This window comes from Garra rufa, chromosome 15, assembly GCF_049309525.1.
Source record: "Garra rufa chromosome 15, GarRuf1.0, whole genome shotgun sequence".
NCBI classification, from domain to species: Eukaryota; Metazoa; Chordata; class Actinopteri; order Cypriniformes; family Cyprinidae; genus Garra; species Garra rufa.
In genome coordinates, this window is record NC_133375.1 from 13245808 (window position 1) to 13265639 (window position 19832).

A 19832-nucleotide genomic window follows, 5' to 3' on the forward strand; every position below is an offset into this window, starting at 1 on the left:
CAGAACCAACCAATCAGCTTCACCCTTTCCCTTAATAACATTGAAAAACAGCCAAGTTGGAGGAACAGCTTATCATATCTGTACAGGAATAACCATTTTAAAATAAATTTAATAGCAGAGCTACTGCAAGCGATTTTTAATGCTGGAAATCCATTTATGCTTTGCTGAAGCTTCCGAGTCTTCATTGAGAGATCAGGTCATGGTTGCTTAGCAACGGCAGACGCCACGGTAAAGTTCAGTTTCCTCCAACAAACACGGGTGGTGGTGGGGTTCATAATGTTCACAATGGTATTTTATTAGTTGTTGGTTTAACCATGGATGAGGTAATGGCTGTTATGTTATTTTCTTTTCAATGGCGTTCCTTGTTACATGTTCAAAAACATCAACCAATATTGCATATACATAATTATTATAATGTATATAATTAAATACTTACACTATAACGTAAATTATAAGTGTAACGCACAAAAAAAACAGGATTTTACACCTATTTTGAATTTTACTCGAATACAAATACAAATACTTTTCCCCCCTCAACAAATACAAATACAGATACAAATACCGTCTGCTTTGCACACCCCTAATATATATATATTATATTATATATATTTTATATATATATATATATATTTTTTTTTTTTTTTTTTTTTTTTTTTTTTTTCTGACAGTTAAGTAATGTTTATGTAACCAAGAAAATATGACTGGGACAATTACATTTGATTTTTAAAAAAATAAAATAAATGCAGAAATTGGTCAAGTCCAATATAATGACGTCATATAACCTTATGAGATAAAATATGTAGAAAAATAAAATATGTAAAAAAAAAATAAATAAAAAAAAAATACTATTGTTCTAATTGTTCTAATTCTAATTGTTCATATAGATATATATGAAGCAGCAACTTTCAACACTGATAAAAAAAAAGAACTGTTTATTAAGCACTAAATCAGCATATTTGGCAGATTTCTAAAGGATCATGTGACACTTGAGAATAGAATAAAGGAAGCTGAAAATGTATCTTTGCATTTCAAAAATAAATATTAAAATTCTGATTTAAATAATTGTTATTTTAATAATATTTCACACTATTACTGTCATTACTGTATTTTTACCACAGCCTTGGTTGGCAAATGAGCCTTCTTTCTAAAACATTAAGACAATCTTACTGACCCTGAACTGTAGAACAGTTTACTGACCAGTTTTAATGACCAGGTTTAACAGTGAACACCAACTGGACCAGCACTGAATAAAAGTTAACCAGCATAAACTACTCTAGATAATGATGCCGGTCTAAGCTGGCCTTTCTCGCAGGAAATATATAATGTGTTGTTCTATATTTGTCTGTAGTTGTGCAGCGGCTGCTGGTTTTGGATGAACAGTGCTGTTCAGTCATAAGGTATTTCCCCAGTCTAAACCCTGGCATTTTCACTTCGGCTGCTGAGTCCCACCCCAGCGCCCAGACTGTTTTAACTTTACACCTAGAGCCTCATCAATCTTACAGTACTGTCTCGCTGCATCTCTACTTACAGTAATGGAAATCATTAAAAAGGGATTCACAAGAAGATACAAGTGCTGTGCCTGTCATCGTATTTCTTCACAGCTGTACACACACAAACACACACGCTGTAATGTTTCTAGGGAAGATGTGAGAGTGTGTGAATGTGTGTGTGGATGTGGGTCCACGCGGCTGGCTGGCAGTTTTAGAAACCATCTGTGATCCAGTGTAGAGCTATTGAGCTTCCCTAGGGCCAGTGCTGATGATTTAGTGTCTGTGGGTGAGGGGGGCGGGGGACAGGGGTCGGGGCAGAAAGGAGGGAGCAGAGGACAAATAGAGCAGGTGGGGGTGAGGCGTCCTATCGCCTCCCTGTGGCCAGCCTGTCCTTATGAAAGTGGATGACTGAGGTAATAGACTTTGACTGCTGCTATCGGTCATAGAGTTAATAGCTAGATTCTGGGGAAAGATACTTTGCGCTTGGCGTTGGTATCATAGCTCTAGAGAGCCGGCGTCCAGAGAGAGAAAAAAATGCCAGAAAGCAATACATACTGTATGTTTTCCTTTTTTCTCCATTTGCTTGCTATGGTACCATTGGGAAAAGCACAGACCCTCTAGGGTTTAAACTCACAAGTCTCCAGCTGTCAGGGTTCCCATACATTTTAATCAATGAATTTCCATGATTTTTCCAGCAGTTCAAGATGGATAAGGATGTTTAATAATCATTTTATAGAGACTGCACTCACACAGAGCAATTTCTAGCCTATTAAATATTTTAGAGCTCAGCAAAAATGTATGTTCATTATAGAGACGTCCATAACCATCACTTGACTTGTTAAGATTTTATTAATTTCCATGCCTGGAAATGGACATTTTGTAATTCTTTCATATTTCATATCTACTAGTATTTTTTTAAGCATCCTTAATATAAGATATATTTAATTAATAAGCAATACTGTGCAAGATAATTTAATTGTCTTCTATTTAAATTCTACTTACACAATGAATTATTATTTTTCTTCTCATAGCCTACCTTACTTTTTTTCTTGTTTTAAGCATGAACCTTTTTAAACATATTAACAACAAAAAGAAATCTATCAAAACACATTATATATTAATATATATTTATCTTGCTTTAATTGTTATTATTCTTGTTTTGAGCATCAAGCTTATTAAAGTTTTAAAAAAGATTTATGCTTAGAATGAGAAAGAAAGAAGAAAAACTATTCACCAGGTAAAAATAATGGTAATTTAAGATCTATTTTCTATGGAAGCCCATTTTCACCACAAAAATTAAAAAATAAAAATAAAAATCTCACAATTCTGACTTTTTTTTTTTTTTTTTCTTGCAATTGCGAATTTACATCTAACGATTCTCAGAATTGCATTATACAATGTAAAAAAGTCCTGGTAATTTTCTGCCAGGGCATTATCTGTTATTATGAATGTTTCCGTTAACTCTATAACACAATGCATCGAAGAGCAAAATTCAAATCTTTTTTTTTTTTTGTTTGTTTAGATGTAAAGTCATAATTGTGAGATTATAAGTATTTACATATACATTTACATATACAGTATATGGGTTATTCTACAGAATTGGTGCAAAGTCAGAGTTGGAAACATCTTCCACCGTCTTTTTCCACATTTTTGTATGTATATGTATAACATTCAAGGTATACATTTCTAGTAATTGTGCAGTTAATTCTCATATTTTATTTTCAGAAAGTTTTGGAATATTTGTCCTCTCCCCAAATTTGTCACAACTGAAACACATATAATTTAATAAGAAGGGTTATATTGACCTATATTTTTAGATTAGTTTGAATATACATTGAACCAAACACTATCATAACATCTTAGTTGATAATTCAGTAAACTTTCTTTTTGATAAAACATTCAGTAGTGACTTACCATTTTGAGTAATAACAGTAATGTTTGGTAGCAACCACATCACTGAATTTTAACTAACATACTCCTAAAACATACTAAAATACTAAAGATATGTTTAACTGTACTAAAAATGTATTTATTTCCCCCAAATAAAGGATTATGTGTCTTTTTGTCCCTACTGAAACAATGACATGTTTCAGTCATGACTGTTACGGTCGTGACAATTTTAGATACCTTTGAAACTAGCTCACAGATGCTAATCAGCACATGGTTAGCTAGGACAGTATAAACAGTTATACACACTTAAAATCTAAATTTTATGGAATAACTCCCAAACAACATTGATGTCACTACTGAAACTTCACCAAATGTTTTGGTCGTGACAATTTTAGATACCTTTGAACCTAGCTCACAGATGCTAATCAGCACATGGTTAGCTAGGACAGTTATAAACAGTTATACACACTTAAAATCTAAATTTTATGGAATAACTCCCAAACAACATTGATGTCACTACTGAAACTTCACCAAATGTTTTGGTCGTGACAATTTTAGATACCTTTGAACCTAGCTCACAGATGCTAATCAGCACATGGTTAGCTAGGACAGTTATAAACAGTTATACACACTTAAAATCTAAATTTTATGAAATAACTCCCAAACAACATTGATGTCACTACTGAAACTTCACCAAATGTTTTGGTCGTGACAATTTTAGATACCTTTGAACCTAGCTCACAGATGCTAATCAGCACATGGTTAGCTAGGACAGTTATAAACAGTTATACACACTTAAAATCTAAATTTTATGGAATAACTCCCAAACAACATTGATGTCACTACTGAAACTTCACCAAATGTTTTGGTCGTGACAATTTTAGATACTTTTGAACCTAGCTCACAGATGCTAATCAGCACATGGTTAGCTAAGACAGTTATGAACAGGTATACACATTAAAATCTAAATTTTATGGAATAACTCCCAAACAACATTGATGTCACTACTGAAACTTTACCAAATGTTTTGGTCGTGACCATTTTAAATACTTTTGAACCTAGCTCACAGATGCTAATCAGCAAATGGTTAGCTAGCACAGGTCGGAGCAGTTATACACACATAAAAACTAAATTTTATGAGATAACTCCCAAATAAACAATGATATCACTACTGAAACTTCACCAAATGTTTTGGTTGTGACCATTTTAGATAGTTTTGAACCTAGTTCACATATGCTAATCAGCACATTATTAGCTAGCACAGTTCTGAACAATTACACACTAAGTGTTTTGAATTAACAACCAGCAAAGTGTGCTTAAGTGCAGAAAAAAAGGTGTTGGTAGTGATGTTGCACACAGATTTTCAGATTTTTAACACTGGGGCCTATCTACTTCTACCATGTAGCTATAAGAAGAGAAACACATGAATATTTCCTGATCATAAATGTAGTGTAAAAACGAGTGTAGTTAAAGTCAGTCCCAGTCAATGGACAAAAACACGAACATGTGACATGAAAATGCTAATTATAAAAAAGTCAATTATATATATATATTTTTTTTTTTTTTTTACTCTGTGGTGGAAATATCTTAATATATACTGATTTAGTTTTAATTACTTTTTAAATATAACTACTCAAAAATATACTGAATAATAATAATAATAATAATAATAAAATTACATATAAAAAATTGCAGTGTGACTGTGGGAACCCTATGCCATTACATTTCCATTGCTATCTAGTAATCTTGACCTTGAATGTGCATTCAATGCTTGCTCCTAGACCTTGCTGCTAAACTCAGATGGCTTATTCACCTGCTCAGGTGCCTGTCAACTTGACAATACAGTGACCTTGAAGAAAAGTCATCCATCTTTCACTTTCAAATTGAAATTTAAAATGAACTAGAACGTACGTCTCATAAACAATATTTAGGAAGACATGAGGTGTCATTCCATCTAGTCCTGGCCGTGCCCTGTGGCGACGGATCTATTACTATAGACCAGTGGGTTATAGGAAATTAAAGACATTTAATTTACAAGATGTGATGCAGTCTCCTCTGGTATTTATTACGTACGTGCAGAATCCAGAGTATCCATGGGAACAAGGCTGACATTTAAATTGAACAGAAGTCAACTTCCATGAAATAAAAACAAAAGATCAAAGGAAGATGATTATGAAATTGGAACATGATTATGGAACTCTTCCCGAACAGTACATGTCTTTCAATTAAAGCATATTATTTTTGTCATAGATTTTAGCCTTTGAGGCCCTCTGAAATCACATCATTCGAAATATCTTTTTAGCTTTATTTTTTTCCAGACAAAACTGTTAGACTGCAGTTCCAGTTAACAGTATATTTCCTGATTGTTACATTAATACATTTTCTATAAATACTGGGAAAAGCACTACATAAATATACTTGAATTGAACTGATCTCAAACTTTAAATCTCCACTTTGTTTCTTCAGTTCAATAGCTTTCTGCCATCTGTAGGTTTGTCACGATTAGCAGCAATTATATAATAATTTAATCTACCGTTTAGCAGTCTCTCTTAAGTTCCCAACTTTGAAGAACGGTACTGTGATCTCAGTAACTCCCCTAACCTTATTCGTCTGTATCTTAAGACAGACTCTCCTTCAGGTATAAACTCATATCACATGCCTTTTCAACCACTCAGTGGCTTTCTTCAGTTTTCCCTATGGTAAAATTACTTACAAAGTGTTTGTCTTTGGTAAGACAACCGAGGGAGCTTGTGTCAAAATCAATTAGCCTTCTGTTAAGTTAAACCTGGCTCAGTGCACAACGGTTCAAAAGTAATTACGACTGATTCGTTGCCATACTGACAGTGTCCACAAGTGCACAGCTCAACCAATGGCGGGTGATAAAGCGTCACTAACGCTGTAAGTACTGCAGTTCAGGAAGTACTCAATCAACATTCACTCTTAATTAAAACACCACATAATGCATGCTACAGTATGTTGAGCACAATAGTATAAGTCTTTGTATTATTCTGCTGTGTCCAAGTCTTTGTCTTACACAATGTAGCGCTGCAAGGATAACATTTTGAAGGCCAAGTCAGAAGTTAGCATCAGATTAGTTCCCTCGACAAAAACCCAATAGAATTTGTTCATTGTGTTTTGGTTTAAGAGAAGAAATTGTGGAATTAGTCATTAAATTAGTTTCCTTTGTGCATAAAAGGTATTTTCGTTAAACTTCTGATGTCACATATTTTAACAATGACCTTACTACCTTCCTGGTCCTTGAACATGTCAGTTGTGTTGTCGTCTATGCAGAATCAGAAAGCTCTCGGATTTCATCAAAAATATGGCTTATGGTTTTGGAACGTCATAAGGGTGAGTAATTAATGACAGATTTTTCAATTTTAGGTGAACTGTCCCTTTAAGTGTCATTTAGCTACTTGTTAGCAGTGCCTTTTTCAAGACAAGTACAAATTTTAAGGGAGTATTACTGATGTGTTTTATGTCATAGAATAAAATGTAAGCATTACCTTATTTTAGGCATGTAAAAATCGCTGACTTCAGGATAATGGAACCGGAAATGCTAAAAAAAAATGCTAACTTGTTTCTAGGTTTTGGCTTACAAAAATACATCACCCGTGCAGCACTCTATTTAGATTATCAAGTAAATTTGTCTTAGTATAAGTCATTTAAAAAGTGTCATTTTCAGGCCTGTATAAGGCATAACAAAGGACGTGAAGGCTCGATGATGAACATAAATATTAATAGGTTTCTTGCGACTGTTAAATGCTTCTTAAAAATCCTTATCCATCACAAGTCACTTAAAAAGTCACAGAAAAATCATGGAAATTCATAATGGCCTGTTAGCATGGGAGAGAAGATGCTATACAGTTGAGGTCAAAAGTTTACATCCCCTTTTCAGATTATGCAAAATGTTAATTATTTTATCAAAATAAGAGTGATCATACAAGCTGCTTGTTGTTTATTTAGTACTGACCTGAATAAGACGTTTACATATATTCCACAAGAGAAATTAGTAGTTGAATATATAAAAATGACCCTGTTCAAAAGTTTACATCCTCTTGATTCTTAATACTGTGTTGTTACCTGAATGATCCACAGCTGTTTTTTGTTTGTTTGTTTGTTTTGTTTAATGATAGTTGTCCGTTGTTTGTCCTGAACAGTTAAACTGCCTGCTCTTCTTCAGAAAAAATCCTTCCGGTCCCACAAATTCTTTGGTTTTCCAGCATTTTTGTGTATTTGAACCCTTTCCAAAAATGACTGTATGATAGTGAGATCTATCTTTTCACACTGAGGACAACTGAGGGACTTTAATGCAACTATTACAGAGGGTTCAAACACTCACCGATGCTCCAGAAAGAAAAACGATGCATTTATAGCGGGGGTGAAAACTTTTGAACAGAATGGAGATGTGTATGTTTTTTTCTTATTTTGTCTAAATATCATATTTTTTTCATTTAGTACTGCCCTTTAGAGGCTACAGAAGATACTTACATCTTTCCCAGAAGACAAAATAACTTAAATTTACCCTGATTTTCAAATTCAAGTTTAAACCTTCTGTAATAGCTGTAATAGTTGCAGTCCCTCAGTTGTCCTCAGTGTGAAAAGATGAATCTTAAAATCATACAGTCATTGTTGGAAAGGGTTCAAATACACAACAATGCTGAAAAACACAACGAATTTAAAGGATTTTTCTGAAGAAGAGTGGCAGTTTAACTGTTCAGGACAAACAAGAGACCAAAAAAAAACAAAAAAAAACTGTGAATAATTCAGGTAACAACACAATATTGAGAATCAAGGGAGTGTAAACTTTTGAACATGGTATTTTTTATAAATTAAACTATTTTCTCTTGTGGACTATATGTAAACATATTTTATGTGAAATATCTTATTGACTCTTACAGGAAAAAAAAAAATTAGGTTAATAAAAGAAAAGTATTTTCTAGATTTCAATAGTGGTGCCATCAGTTAATCAACATTGTCACTATGACATTTTCTTGCTTCAGAGTAATTAGCCACATGGCATTTATGATTCAGGTGGCTGCCGTAACAGCTTCATGCCTATGAGCGAAAATTTTAAAATTTGAGTGTACTTCCATCAAGTGATGCTGAGATGAATGAAAATGTTTTACAGACAGCTTTTCCTCCACTGAGTAGTGATGTGATGCCATTTGGAGATAGACCAACTTGTTCTTTATGCAAACATCAGTCTCCCTTGTGTTTAAATTCAAGGTATTCATGCTAAACCGCAGACAGGCAAAGAACAGAGCTTGCATAACCTTACATAGCAACAGGGAGCTTTTCACCAGTACCATTGAACTGCTCACACATATTCATCCTACAGAGGACACACAGCCTTGAAACACTGGAGCCCTTAAATGAAATCTAATACTATTCCCATATCAGGTCATGCCTCTGTACTGCTTTTCCACCTCAGCGTTGCACACATACCGCAGAAAGCAATTACTCTTTGTCAACTATCTAATCTATTGTTATGATGTTGGTGGAGAATCGAATGAATTCGGCTCTCAGGACCCAGAGGTAAACAGTACACTTCCCTTTTATGCTGGCACGGAGTGTTCTCATGCTTATTTAGGCTTAGCCGATACAATGATGGATGGATGAACGGATGGATGGCTATGAAGACGACTAGATGGAGAGTGAGAAAAACAAATAATGACTGAAATGTGACAACTGTGCACATATTCTTTTCAGCGCCTTGTTCAAACGAGGACCATTATGGTAAAGCAACACCTCCGGGCTGTTATTTTTTTATGTAGGTAACATATGTCACCCTGGACCACAAAACCATGATAAGGGTATTTTAATATATTTACGATTAAAATTTACAAAATATCTTAATGCAGCATGATCTTTACCTTATATCCTAATGTTTTTTGGCATAATAACAAATCATTTTGACCCATACAGTGTATTATTGGCTATTGCTACAATATACCTGTGCTACTTAAGACTGGTTTTGTGGTCCAATGTCACATTTTTTAATTCAGCAATCAATAGTATCATAAACTGATTCTTTAAATCATGCAAAGTGATGAGATTTCCCCTATTAGTTTTTCTTCAAGTGCTCCATCTCCTTGCTTTTATAATGTCTTTCTGATTTAGACTACTTTTCTCCACCCCTGTGCATAATGCTGCACCTGACTGCATTTTCAGCACGTTTTGCATGCTTTTCCCTGCTGGGAAATGTGTCTGTAAAGTCATGGCAAAAAATAAGATTTATAAAATACATTCAGCAGAAAATCAGCTGCTGTAATGATAACACTCAGCTACTAAGTTTCAAAGTGGGACAACAAAACTGTTTATCTAAATAATTCCAAACCGACATGGGAAATCTAAAGATAAACACACCAGACCTATAATACTAGACTCATGTGAACTACTATGAAAACATTTGTACATTTGTAGTTGTACCTTAATATGACCTTTCAGTGGTGAAACCTAATAAAGTCAAGTCAAATTAAACAATATTTTACTGTTTAATTAAAATATTTTACATGGTGTTTACATATAAATGTGTTTTCGCAGTGCGTGGACACAACCTCCCTACAATGATAAAAATACATTCACTTCTTTTTTTTAAATCCCCAAAAAAACCAAACAGTCTCAATTATCAAGCCATTTTGATTTTATGAGCAGTATGAAGTCATATTGCTCAGGCCCCGCCCACAACCACTAACAGACTGCCCCGTATTAGCTTATTACCACTCTCAGTCAGTTTTATTCTGTCTGCCATTTTCTCCACGCTCGAGCAGCTATACTGACAACAATGTCTTGTAAGCGACACAGGTACTTTGTACTTGGACATACAAGTGAACATAAGAGCCTTTTTTTTCCTACCGACATCAGAGCCACTGAGGATGCAGTGAATTCGTTTTGTTTGGTATGTAATGGTAATGTACCACCTAATACACCTAAAATCATTAACACCATGTCTGCGCAAATCATTTCACTCTAGACTGCTTTCTGAACGAGGGACAATTAAAGGCTGGTTTTGCTAAAAAGTTCAAACTCAAGGATGGATTAGTACCCACTGTTTATGACCCAGCTGCAATTCTAGAAAAAGTAAACCTCACACTTACACAACATTGAGGAATTTTAACCAAAGTATGTTGCAGACGTTCCATGAAGACCCTAAAGAATCATACCAACTTGTGGAAAATAGAGATCTGATGTCCTTTTTAAAAGTTTGGGGTCAGTAAGGTTTTACTATATATATATATATATATATATATATATATATATATATAGTAAAACCTTACTGATATATATAAATGCTTTTAGTTACACTGTTATAAAAAACATATAATAAATGTTGTTGTTTTGTATCAAATAAATGCAGACTTTGTGATTTCTCCCTGATCTCATGACGACGACGTACCTGTGGGAACTTTTCACAAGACACAAAATACGTACCAATAAGTATATATCACTGCAGTTTCCAACAGAAATGAACATTAGATAAAACACTGAGCACTTGTAATCATTTTGGTACACAGTCATGATTACAACTTCATATGTTTCGCTTTCTGGGCATAACAAGCTTGTTCGGTAGCTCAGCGGCATGGAACTGGACTTAGAATGTGGAATCCTTGGGTACAAATCCTATGAAAAACATGACTCACTATGAAAAAGCTGAAAGATGAGAGAACGAAAAACAAGCTAAAACGGCACATTTACGATTTGCGTTATTTTAAAACATCACAGAGCATTAGAGTTTTAGTGCTAGTCAACACTGTGGTGACACATACAAAACCAACGTTACATAAAACGTACCATATGTACGTTCATCTGTTTCGGGGGAAAAAAAAGAACACTCTTTTAGCACCATTCAGTGGACATTTCAAATCGAATATGTCACGAAAACGTACATGGCAGTATATATTTCGCATCTTGTGAAAAAAGTTCTCACAGGTACGTTTTCGTCGTGAGATTAGGTTGTTTTATTTAACAGAGAAATAAAAATAAATACAATTAAGCCACTTAACTGTTCAAATGTGGCCAGACTAAACACATGTAGGTAACTTTCCAAACATTTTTTTCATTGTAATGACGTTATATTTTCATACAGTAAACAATTCCCATGCAAAAGATTTAGCTTGGATTTGTATTGTAAGCTTGCATTGGGATACGCTCTCTGATGTAATGGAATAGGACAAGAACAGTGCACAACAAGGCAATAAGGGATGCATCTTCATCTCATAAACAATCTATAACAACATCTTGTTAACAGTATTGAGGGAGTAGAGCCAATAAGCTCGGGACGCTCTGTTCACATGGGGGTTGGTACTGTATGCACGACTGCTCAAAAGGAGGTCAATCAATCGGTTTGACTCTGCACATGGTTCAGTTTGCATCTGCTGGATCAGTGCAGACATAAAGAATTAGTGTTGTCACGATACTGGAATTTCTAACTTCGATACGATACCTTGAAAAATATCGATATTTGATACTATTTTCGCTAACACAGAGAAAAAAAACAATATTAAGGGGGTAAATTTCTTTTTTAATTTAAAGATAAATATAACATATAATAAGTCTAGAACATGACAATGAGGTATATGCATATGTACACTGCTACAGCCCTGTTCAGCTTCTTAGCTTCATTTGAGTTTGCTTCATACTTTCTCAGCTGTTCAAATACGAAATTAGTGGTGTTAGCGCCTTTTGTTAGCACTGCTCTGTAGCAACTCTTACATATTGGCTTGCTTGTGTACTTCGGTTTTCCATGTTCATTTGCTTCATATCCGAAATATTTCCAGATAGCACTCCTGCTGTGTTCTTTATCAAACAAAGCCGGTCGCGGGGTCGCCGCACTCGCCTTTCTATTCGCTTCACTTGAATGAGACGAGACAGGCACTGCGGTCACGCGCCTTTGTAGAGAAGTGAAAGTGACAGCTCGGCTAGTATCGATACTTCGGGAAATTAGTATTTGTACCGTTCAGATATTTCAGTATCGATATTTATCGAAATATTGATATTTTTGACAACACTATAAAGAATATTCCATAACCACAAGGCACATGAACCATACTACCAAAAAAACATACTACTGAGTCTTATACTGTATAACTACTAAGAGAGGCTGCAATGGACTACAGTGTTTCTTGCAGAAGATCAATTGGTGGCGTTGCATTTCACATAAGAGGGAAAGACGCATTGTGCGTTCATCTCAGCTAACTGTGAGTTGAGTCAGACTGCTACATCCTGGCACTGAATGACTCCTCTGTTCAGGCTCAAAATGATTTCCAACCAGCCTTATTGCAGTGCCTTCTAATGTATGGATAGCTTGACTGTTGAATATATGAAATCATAATATATTCATGAAAAAATGCATCAGTGAGAATATTGGAAACACTCCCATGCATCAAAATCTAGCTTCACTATGAATCAGAAATTACATTCCAGCAGAAAAGTAATGTTGAGTGAATATATAGAAACTAAAAAAAAAAGATGCAAACTGGATTGCGTTGGCTTTAGAGCCGAAAGACGAGCTGCATCACATTGAGGTGTTTAGCCAAAGCTGATCAAGTCATATATATGCAGCTCATGCCAACAGGACACCACAATGCTACGTCCTCACCCTCCTTCCGTGCCGCCCGCTTCGCATTACATCTGGCTGTTACCCCAGTGAGGAGTAATGTCAGTACACAAGGACAGTTTTCTCTCACTCATGGGCCTGACAGCACTACCAGCTAATGCACATCCTATCCACTGTCACTGGACTCTACTTTTCTCAAATTGCACTGTATATATGAATAGCGATGTACTTTGCGCACTCTGTGACAGAGGAGAGACTGGGGCTAGTTGTCATGTGGGGATGTTATGGTAACTTACTAACTCCACAAATGTGTTTTCTCTAGGACTGGATACTAAAACACTCTTGCATTAGAATAATAGTACAATCCCAGTAGTTTCTAAATATTATACCGTTTTATATTTGTGTGTGTGTGTGTGTGTGTGTGTGTGTGTGTGTGTGTGTGTGTGTGTGTGTGTGTGTGTGTGTGTGTGTGTGTGTGTGTGTGTGTGTGTACACTGCCTTTCTGTTTGGGAGCTGTAGGATTTTTAATGTCTTTTCGAGAATTCTCTGGTGCTCATCAAGGCTGCATTTACTTGATCAAAAATACAGAAAAAAACTGTAATGCTTTGAAATATTCTTACAGTTTAAAATAGTGGTTTTCTGTTTTAATATATTTTAAAATATTTATTGTGATGCAAAGCTGAATTTTCATCAGCCTTTACTTCACTCTTCACTGTCGCATGATTCTTCAGAAATCATTCTAATATGCTGATTTATTACTTTTAATATGAATGTTGGAAACAGCTGTGCTGCTTTTTTTTTTTTTTTTGGAACCTTGGATTCTTTGATGAATAAAACAGTTAAAACGAACAGCATTTATTCAAAATAGAAATCTTTTGTAACATTACAGGGCTTTGCTATCACTTTTCATCAATTTAGCATATCATTGGTGAATAAAAGTATTAATTTCTTTCAAAGAATGATAAAAATGTAGAAAAAAAACAGTAATATTGTGAAATATTATTTAAGTTTAAAATAATGGTTTTCTTTTTTAGTATATTTGAAAATATAATTTATTTCTGTTATGCAAAGCTGAATTTTCATCATCCATTACTCCAGTCTTTAGTGTTACATGATCCTTCAGAAATCATTTTAATATGCTGATTTACTACTTTTATTATCAATGTTGGAAACAGCTGTTAATATTAATATTTAATATTTCTTGGAACCTGTGGTTTTTAGTTTTTTTTAGGATAAAAGAACGGCATTTCTTCAAAATAGAAATCTTTTCTAAAAATATACGTCTTTGCTATTACTCTTTATCAATTTAACACATCCTTGCTAAACAAAAGGATTAATTTCTTTCAAAAAAAAAAAGAATTAAAAATAACAATTTACTGACCACAAATGGTAGTTTATATTGTTACAGAACATTTCTATTTTAAATAAACGCTGTTCTTTTTAACTTTTTATTTATTAAAGAATCCTAAAAAAGTATCAGATTCCAACAAAATATTAAGCAGCACAACTGTTTTCAACATTGACAATAAATCAGCATATTAGAATGATTTCTGAAGTATCATGTGACACTGAAGACTGGAGTAATGCTGCTGAAAATTCAGCTTTGCATCACAGGAATAAATTACATTTTAGAATATATTAAATTAGAAAACAGTTTTTTTTTCTGGATTTTTGATCAAATAAATGCAAACAAATGTCCATAAAATACATCTACTTTATTGGATTTAAATTAACCCCTTACACTCTGCGGCTATTTGGGGGATTTCCGCCTGCATTTGGCCTACCTAAATTCAAATGGTTCCCCTATACACATACAATGGAGGAAATTGAAAAAAATGGTTTCATTGTATAGAAAACCTTTTAAACTACATAATATCAGTGTAATTCTTTATAAATAACATTATATAGGTTTCAAATATTACAATAAAAACAAAAAAAACATAGGCGCTTTTTGATTTTTTTTTTCAAAAGTTTTTTTTGAAAGTCTGTAACTCAGGATTTAGGTGTCTCAGTTCTTTGCAAATTGTTTTGTTTGATTCCACTAGGTCTCAGGATATACCAGAAAAAAGATTTTTTCATATAACAGTTTCTAATTGAAAGTTATTGAATTATAACCGAAGGGAGTCGCATTGCCCCTTTTCCCCTTTTTTCCCCCTTTTTTCCCCCTAAAAGTGTCCTTCTGTTTCTTTGCAAAAACAGGTTTTATAAAGCACATTACCCCTTAGAATACTATTTTACTATATACCATAGCACTTTTCATGATAATTGACTGAATTATGTTTCATTTTTATGTTTGCCTGTGTATTTACTGAAACTTCTACTGTACTTTACTGCCAATATTCAATATACACTCAATACATAGCTTAGCAGATTGTTTTGGTGTCCTTTACGTTTCAAAGTAATTATAGGAATAAAACAAACCTGAATAGAAGCACTGTTATACTTATAGACGCGCTTATGAGCCGCGGATCCTCTGCTCTCCATGGAAACGGCCCGTTATTTATTCATTTAGCGTCTATTTTTGATAATGGAGACCGCTATATTCCTCTGAGACGCATATCTCCGGTTTAAGAGTCCAAAAACTACATATCCCACAATCCTCTCCACCGTCGAAGCATCTTTTGTGACCCGGAACCTCTCCATGCGTCGTCTTCTTCTTCGCGTCTAGAGAGGAGATGTGTCATCGTTCACACCTCTGTTCAGCACTACAGGCGGCCGGAGAGTGTAATCTGATCTACTGACACGCTCTGAATGCAGCCGCAGACACACACACACCTGTTTGAGCGGCTCAGAGCGCGTTTGGAAAGCCGCGGCCGTTCTTCCTTGGGCGCATCTGGCAAAATAACGGATTTCTCAGCAATGGAACAACGCAGAAACGTGAAAATGGTCTTGTTTGAAAGAAGAGATCCTAATCTAAAAGATAAAATGGAGTTTATGGCTATTTGCGGCTAACTGAAGCAGTAGTATGTGGAGGAAAGTAATAGAATTTATTATCATATTCTTCAAGTATATTCTGACATCGCGATTCAATTGAAGATAATTTGATCTGTGTTTGTCACACAATAAAATGATTTATATGGTCAGATTCTTGAGAATGAGCACTTTCTTGTGATATATGATTTGTCTGTTTTGTGAAAAATATAAGAAATACACATTCTTTGTAATAATTCTTCACAATCGTTAGGCGGAAATTTGTGTGTGGAACAACATAAATTCTAAGCATAATTTTACTACTTTATGTATCATAAAACTAAAAGTTATGGTATTCGTAGTAAAGAGGAGACTCTAAGCTTTCAAATGAGATCAATTATGGGCTGATACTATATGAGGAAGGTCATGTAAATGAAGCAGCAACATTTTGAAACAATTTTGAAACACTTTTTATTATATTCTGACATCGCGATTCAATTGAAGATTATTCGATCTGTGTTTGTCACACAATAAAATGATTTATATGGTCAGATTCTTGAGAATGAGCACTTTCTTGTGATATATGATTTTTCTGTTTTGTGAAAAATATAAGAAAAACACATTCTTTGTAATAATTCTTCACAATCGTTAGGCGGAAATTTGTGTGTGGAACAACATAAATTCTAAGCATAATTTTACTACTTTATGAATCATAAAACTAAAAGTTATGGTATTCCTCGTAAAGAGGAGACTCTAAGCTTTCAAATGAGACCACATATGGGCTGATACTATATGAGGAAGGTCATGTAAATGAAGCAGCAACATTTTGAAACACTTTTTGGACCACAGAGTTTAAGAGGTTAACTGTAGTTAAATATCTGACTACTAGCCTCAATCTCCCCCACTGCCTTTCTGAGATCAATCGTGTGCATCTCTCAGACTGTTTATCCATGGATCCGTAATCCCACAGAGCTCTTACCTTCAGTCAGGCCTATGTTGATGCTCCAGTAACTCTGCAGACACTGCATTTCCTTCTTCATTCCCCTCTTGCAGCGGCAGTCGAACAGAGCCATCTCCTGCAACACTTCCAGGGCTACCTGGCAATCTCTATTGGCCAACATGGTGTTCCTGTCCTTGCCTGCCAGACACTGCCTCATGATCCTGAAGCGATGGCTGCACTTTTGGTCCTGGTTACACTTCTCGGTGGCTCTTAAACAGTCCATTGAGTCCTGGTGCCCAGACTCAGATAGAGCGGATGAGCCTGACATGGTGAACACAAGCTCATCTATGAAGAAGGGTGGAGAGAAATGAAGTTTATTTATTTATTTATTAAACATATGGACCATAAAACACCCTGCTAAAACTACTCTTTAATGGTATAGCAGGATAGAAGTGTTTATCCAAGACAAATGAATCTATCAAGACATCAGCGAGTGCATCTACTCATTTTGTCATTATAAAACATTATTTTATTCAATGACTAATACAGCCAAAGAGTGCAATTTAAAGCCCATCAAGCCAGTGGCAATGACCAGATGATAGTGAAATCATTTTAATGACTCACAATGATCACTTGACAGCTCCGAATGGTGTCAAAGTAGGAAAAACAAGTAAAATATCATATACGTCGCACAAAAGACTTAGAATTAGCATGCCATTAGTCACCAGTAAATAACAGTCTTTTTTAGTGTTTATTAAAAACAGATTTAATTAGCAACTTGCAAATGCTCTTAATTCTCTCCTCATATTAATGCTTCAGCATTGCTTCATAATTATTAGCCTTTAGAAGTCTTTCTGTGTGTTTGAGAGCAACAGAGCATTTTAGACATGTATGCAAATTTATTTTTTGGTCATAGGGTCATTATAACGGAGGTGCAACCCAGCAGTGACACCTACAGGTGTAAATACATCAGCATACTTACCAATCTCATTTTTATTATTTATTTTTTCTTAAAACTGTTCAGAGCACATCAGTGAGAAGAACCAGAATGAAAGATTCAGACACACCCTTAGACAACGAATCACTGATGAATGCTTTGCATATTTATTTTTTTTAGAAATAAAAACACTTAGAAATGCTGCAAGATGCTTTAAGAATGCAAATGTGTGAAAAGAATAAAATCTGGAAAGTAATTAGATAACAGTTTACATTATATTTTATTACAAATATCAATATTAATTACTGTAGTTAGGAAATCACATCAGTAGGCCTACTTATATAATTACGCCGCAACATTAAAACTAATTTAAAGCGTAACTGGCGGTTGATCTATTTCATAATGTCTGAATGGTTCATTTGTTCTGCAGACTGTTTAAATATTCAGATTAAGTTTCATCATATGGTGCGCAGAAAGATCAAGTCTTGTCAGTGTGCACTGGCCAGTGATAAATCTACGAAGTGACCTTGATAAATCTCACCTTTATTGAAATATTTTCTATACTGTGATTTATTGTCTACACGCCGATTCTTGATGAGTGGGATTTTAACTATAGGATACTAATTAGATAACAATTAGACGTCATGTAAAACCATAAGACAGTTACCTTCATACAGAAGGAATGGAACGCAGCTCACGTAACTTGCAATGCATAATTACCATAAATTTAAATATGCGAGTATCACAAAGTTCATATATTTTTCTATAAATAAAAACAAAAATGCAATGAATGAATATCGTATTTTTCCGCTTGTTATCAAACTTGACCTCACCTTAATTCTCACAACTTCATAAACTATCAAAAAATAATGTGGGGCTAATTCCCATTTCATTATCGTATTCACTGGAGGAAAGAAATTTAAATAAAATTAACCTAAAGATTAAATCAAATTAAATAACATGAGGAGATTTTGCTTTCATTTCAAAAGGCTCGGAAAAAAAGGCTGTAAATATAATCAAAAACTTACCCAGAAAGAGCAGAAAGCCGTAGATATAGATATACATGTTTCTGTTTCTGATAGAGAGTCCGCGTGCGTTAAAGGGTGCCGTTCGTGCTGTCATATGTTCCCTCCAAATGACTGTATTCTGCTTAGTCCTCTTAAAATACCGATGCTGCTCTAAACGCTCTATGACCTTAAAAATCCCAAATTGTATCCAGCGTTTGTCAGACCATGATTCTTTTCCCGGTCTAAATAATCCAGAGCCTCATATACAGAGGGAAAAGTTCTCTATTCCGCTCAGGAGGGGAACTAAACCCCAGGTTTCCGTATGGAGCCGTTTACTCGTGGTGGTTTCGTGTGGACAGGCGCATATTTCCCAATGCTGATGTTCTACTATCGCAAAGGACGCAAAATTGAACCGTCTGGTTTACTAAAGCAACGCTCCTCTATAGGATATTCCCGCTCCGGTTTATCTCCGAAATGAAATTCCCAAGCAAAGGCAGTAAGAAACTTCACACGGCGGAGCTCTGCGGGCAGACTTCTGTCTCTGGCGGAGGCAGTGCGCTCCTGAGAAGCGAGGCACCGTTACGCGCTCCAGCCCACATGTTAAATGATCCGGCGACGGATGAGTTAATCAAAGCGCGAACAAACAGGGAGTCAAGCTGACTCAACACACTATGGCTAATTAATAAGTTTTAGGGCGAGGGATAAATGCAACTTTTAACAAGAGGTCAGTAACTGCTCTTGCAATACTATACAAAAACGGAAGGATACCCATCTGTGACTACTAGAGAAATGACTTATGGTCTCTCTGTCTGGCTAGGCTGATGTGTGATTTTCAACCCCTCAAACTAGATTAAGATAAAGCATTAATCTAAGTTATTTAGGAATAGATACTCATGTCATGGATTTGAAGACTCACAGGTCTCTGGAGAGATGTCACATCATCATCATCACCACCACCCAAGTTAATGCATATAATCATCTGATATAATTAGCTACACAGTGTGTGAAAACATTGTAATTAGGCTATTTGCATGTCTGATGTAAATACTGCAGGGAGACAAGAACCTGATGTCATGTAAAATGTGCCTGCATTTCTAGA

The 19832-nt window shown here is 35.0% G+C and overlaps 1 protein-coding gene across 1 annotated transcript in view; it reads right to left on the minus strand.

The window, feature by feature from the left end:
• gfra2a (GDNF family receptor alpha 2a) overlaps positions 1-19311 on the minus strand; it is a 115073-nt gene extending 95762 nt beyond the window's left edge. The window contains exons 1-2 of the mRNA XM_073819804.1: positions 18755-19311; positions 16829-17134 (exon numbers count right to left, since the gene is read on the minus strand). Coding sequence (XP_073675905.1) covers positions 16829-17134; positions 18755-18848 — 400 coding nt within the window. The 5' untranslated portion in view covers positions 18849-19311. The remainder of the gene's footprint in view (positions 1-16828; positions 17135-18754) is intronic.
• Positions 19312-19832: the final 521 nt, after the last annotated feature.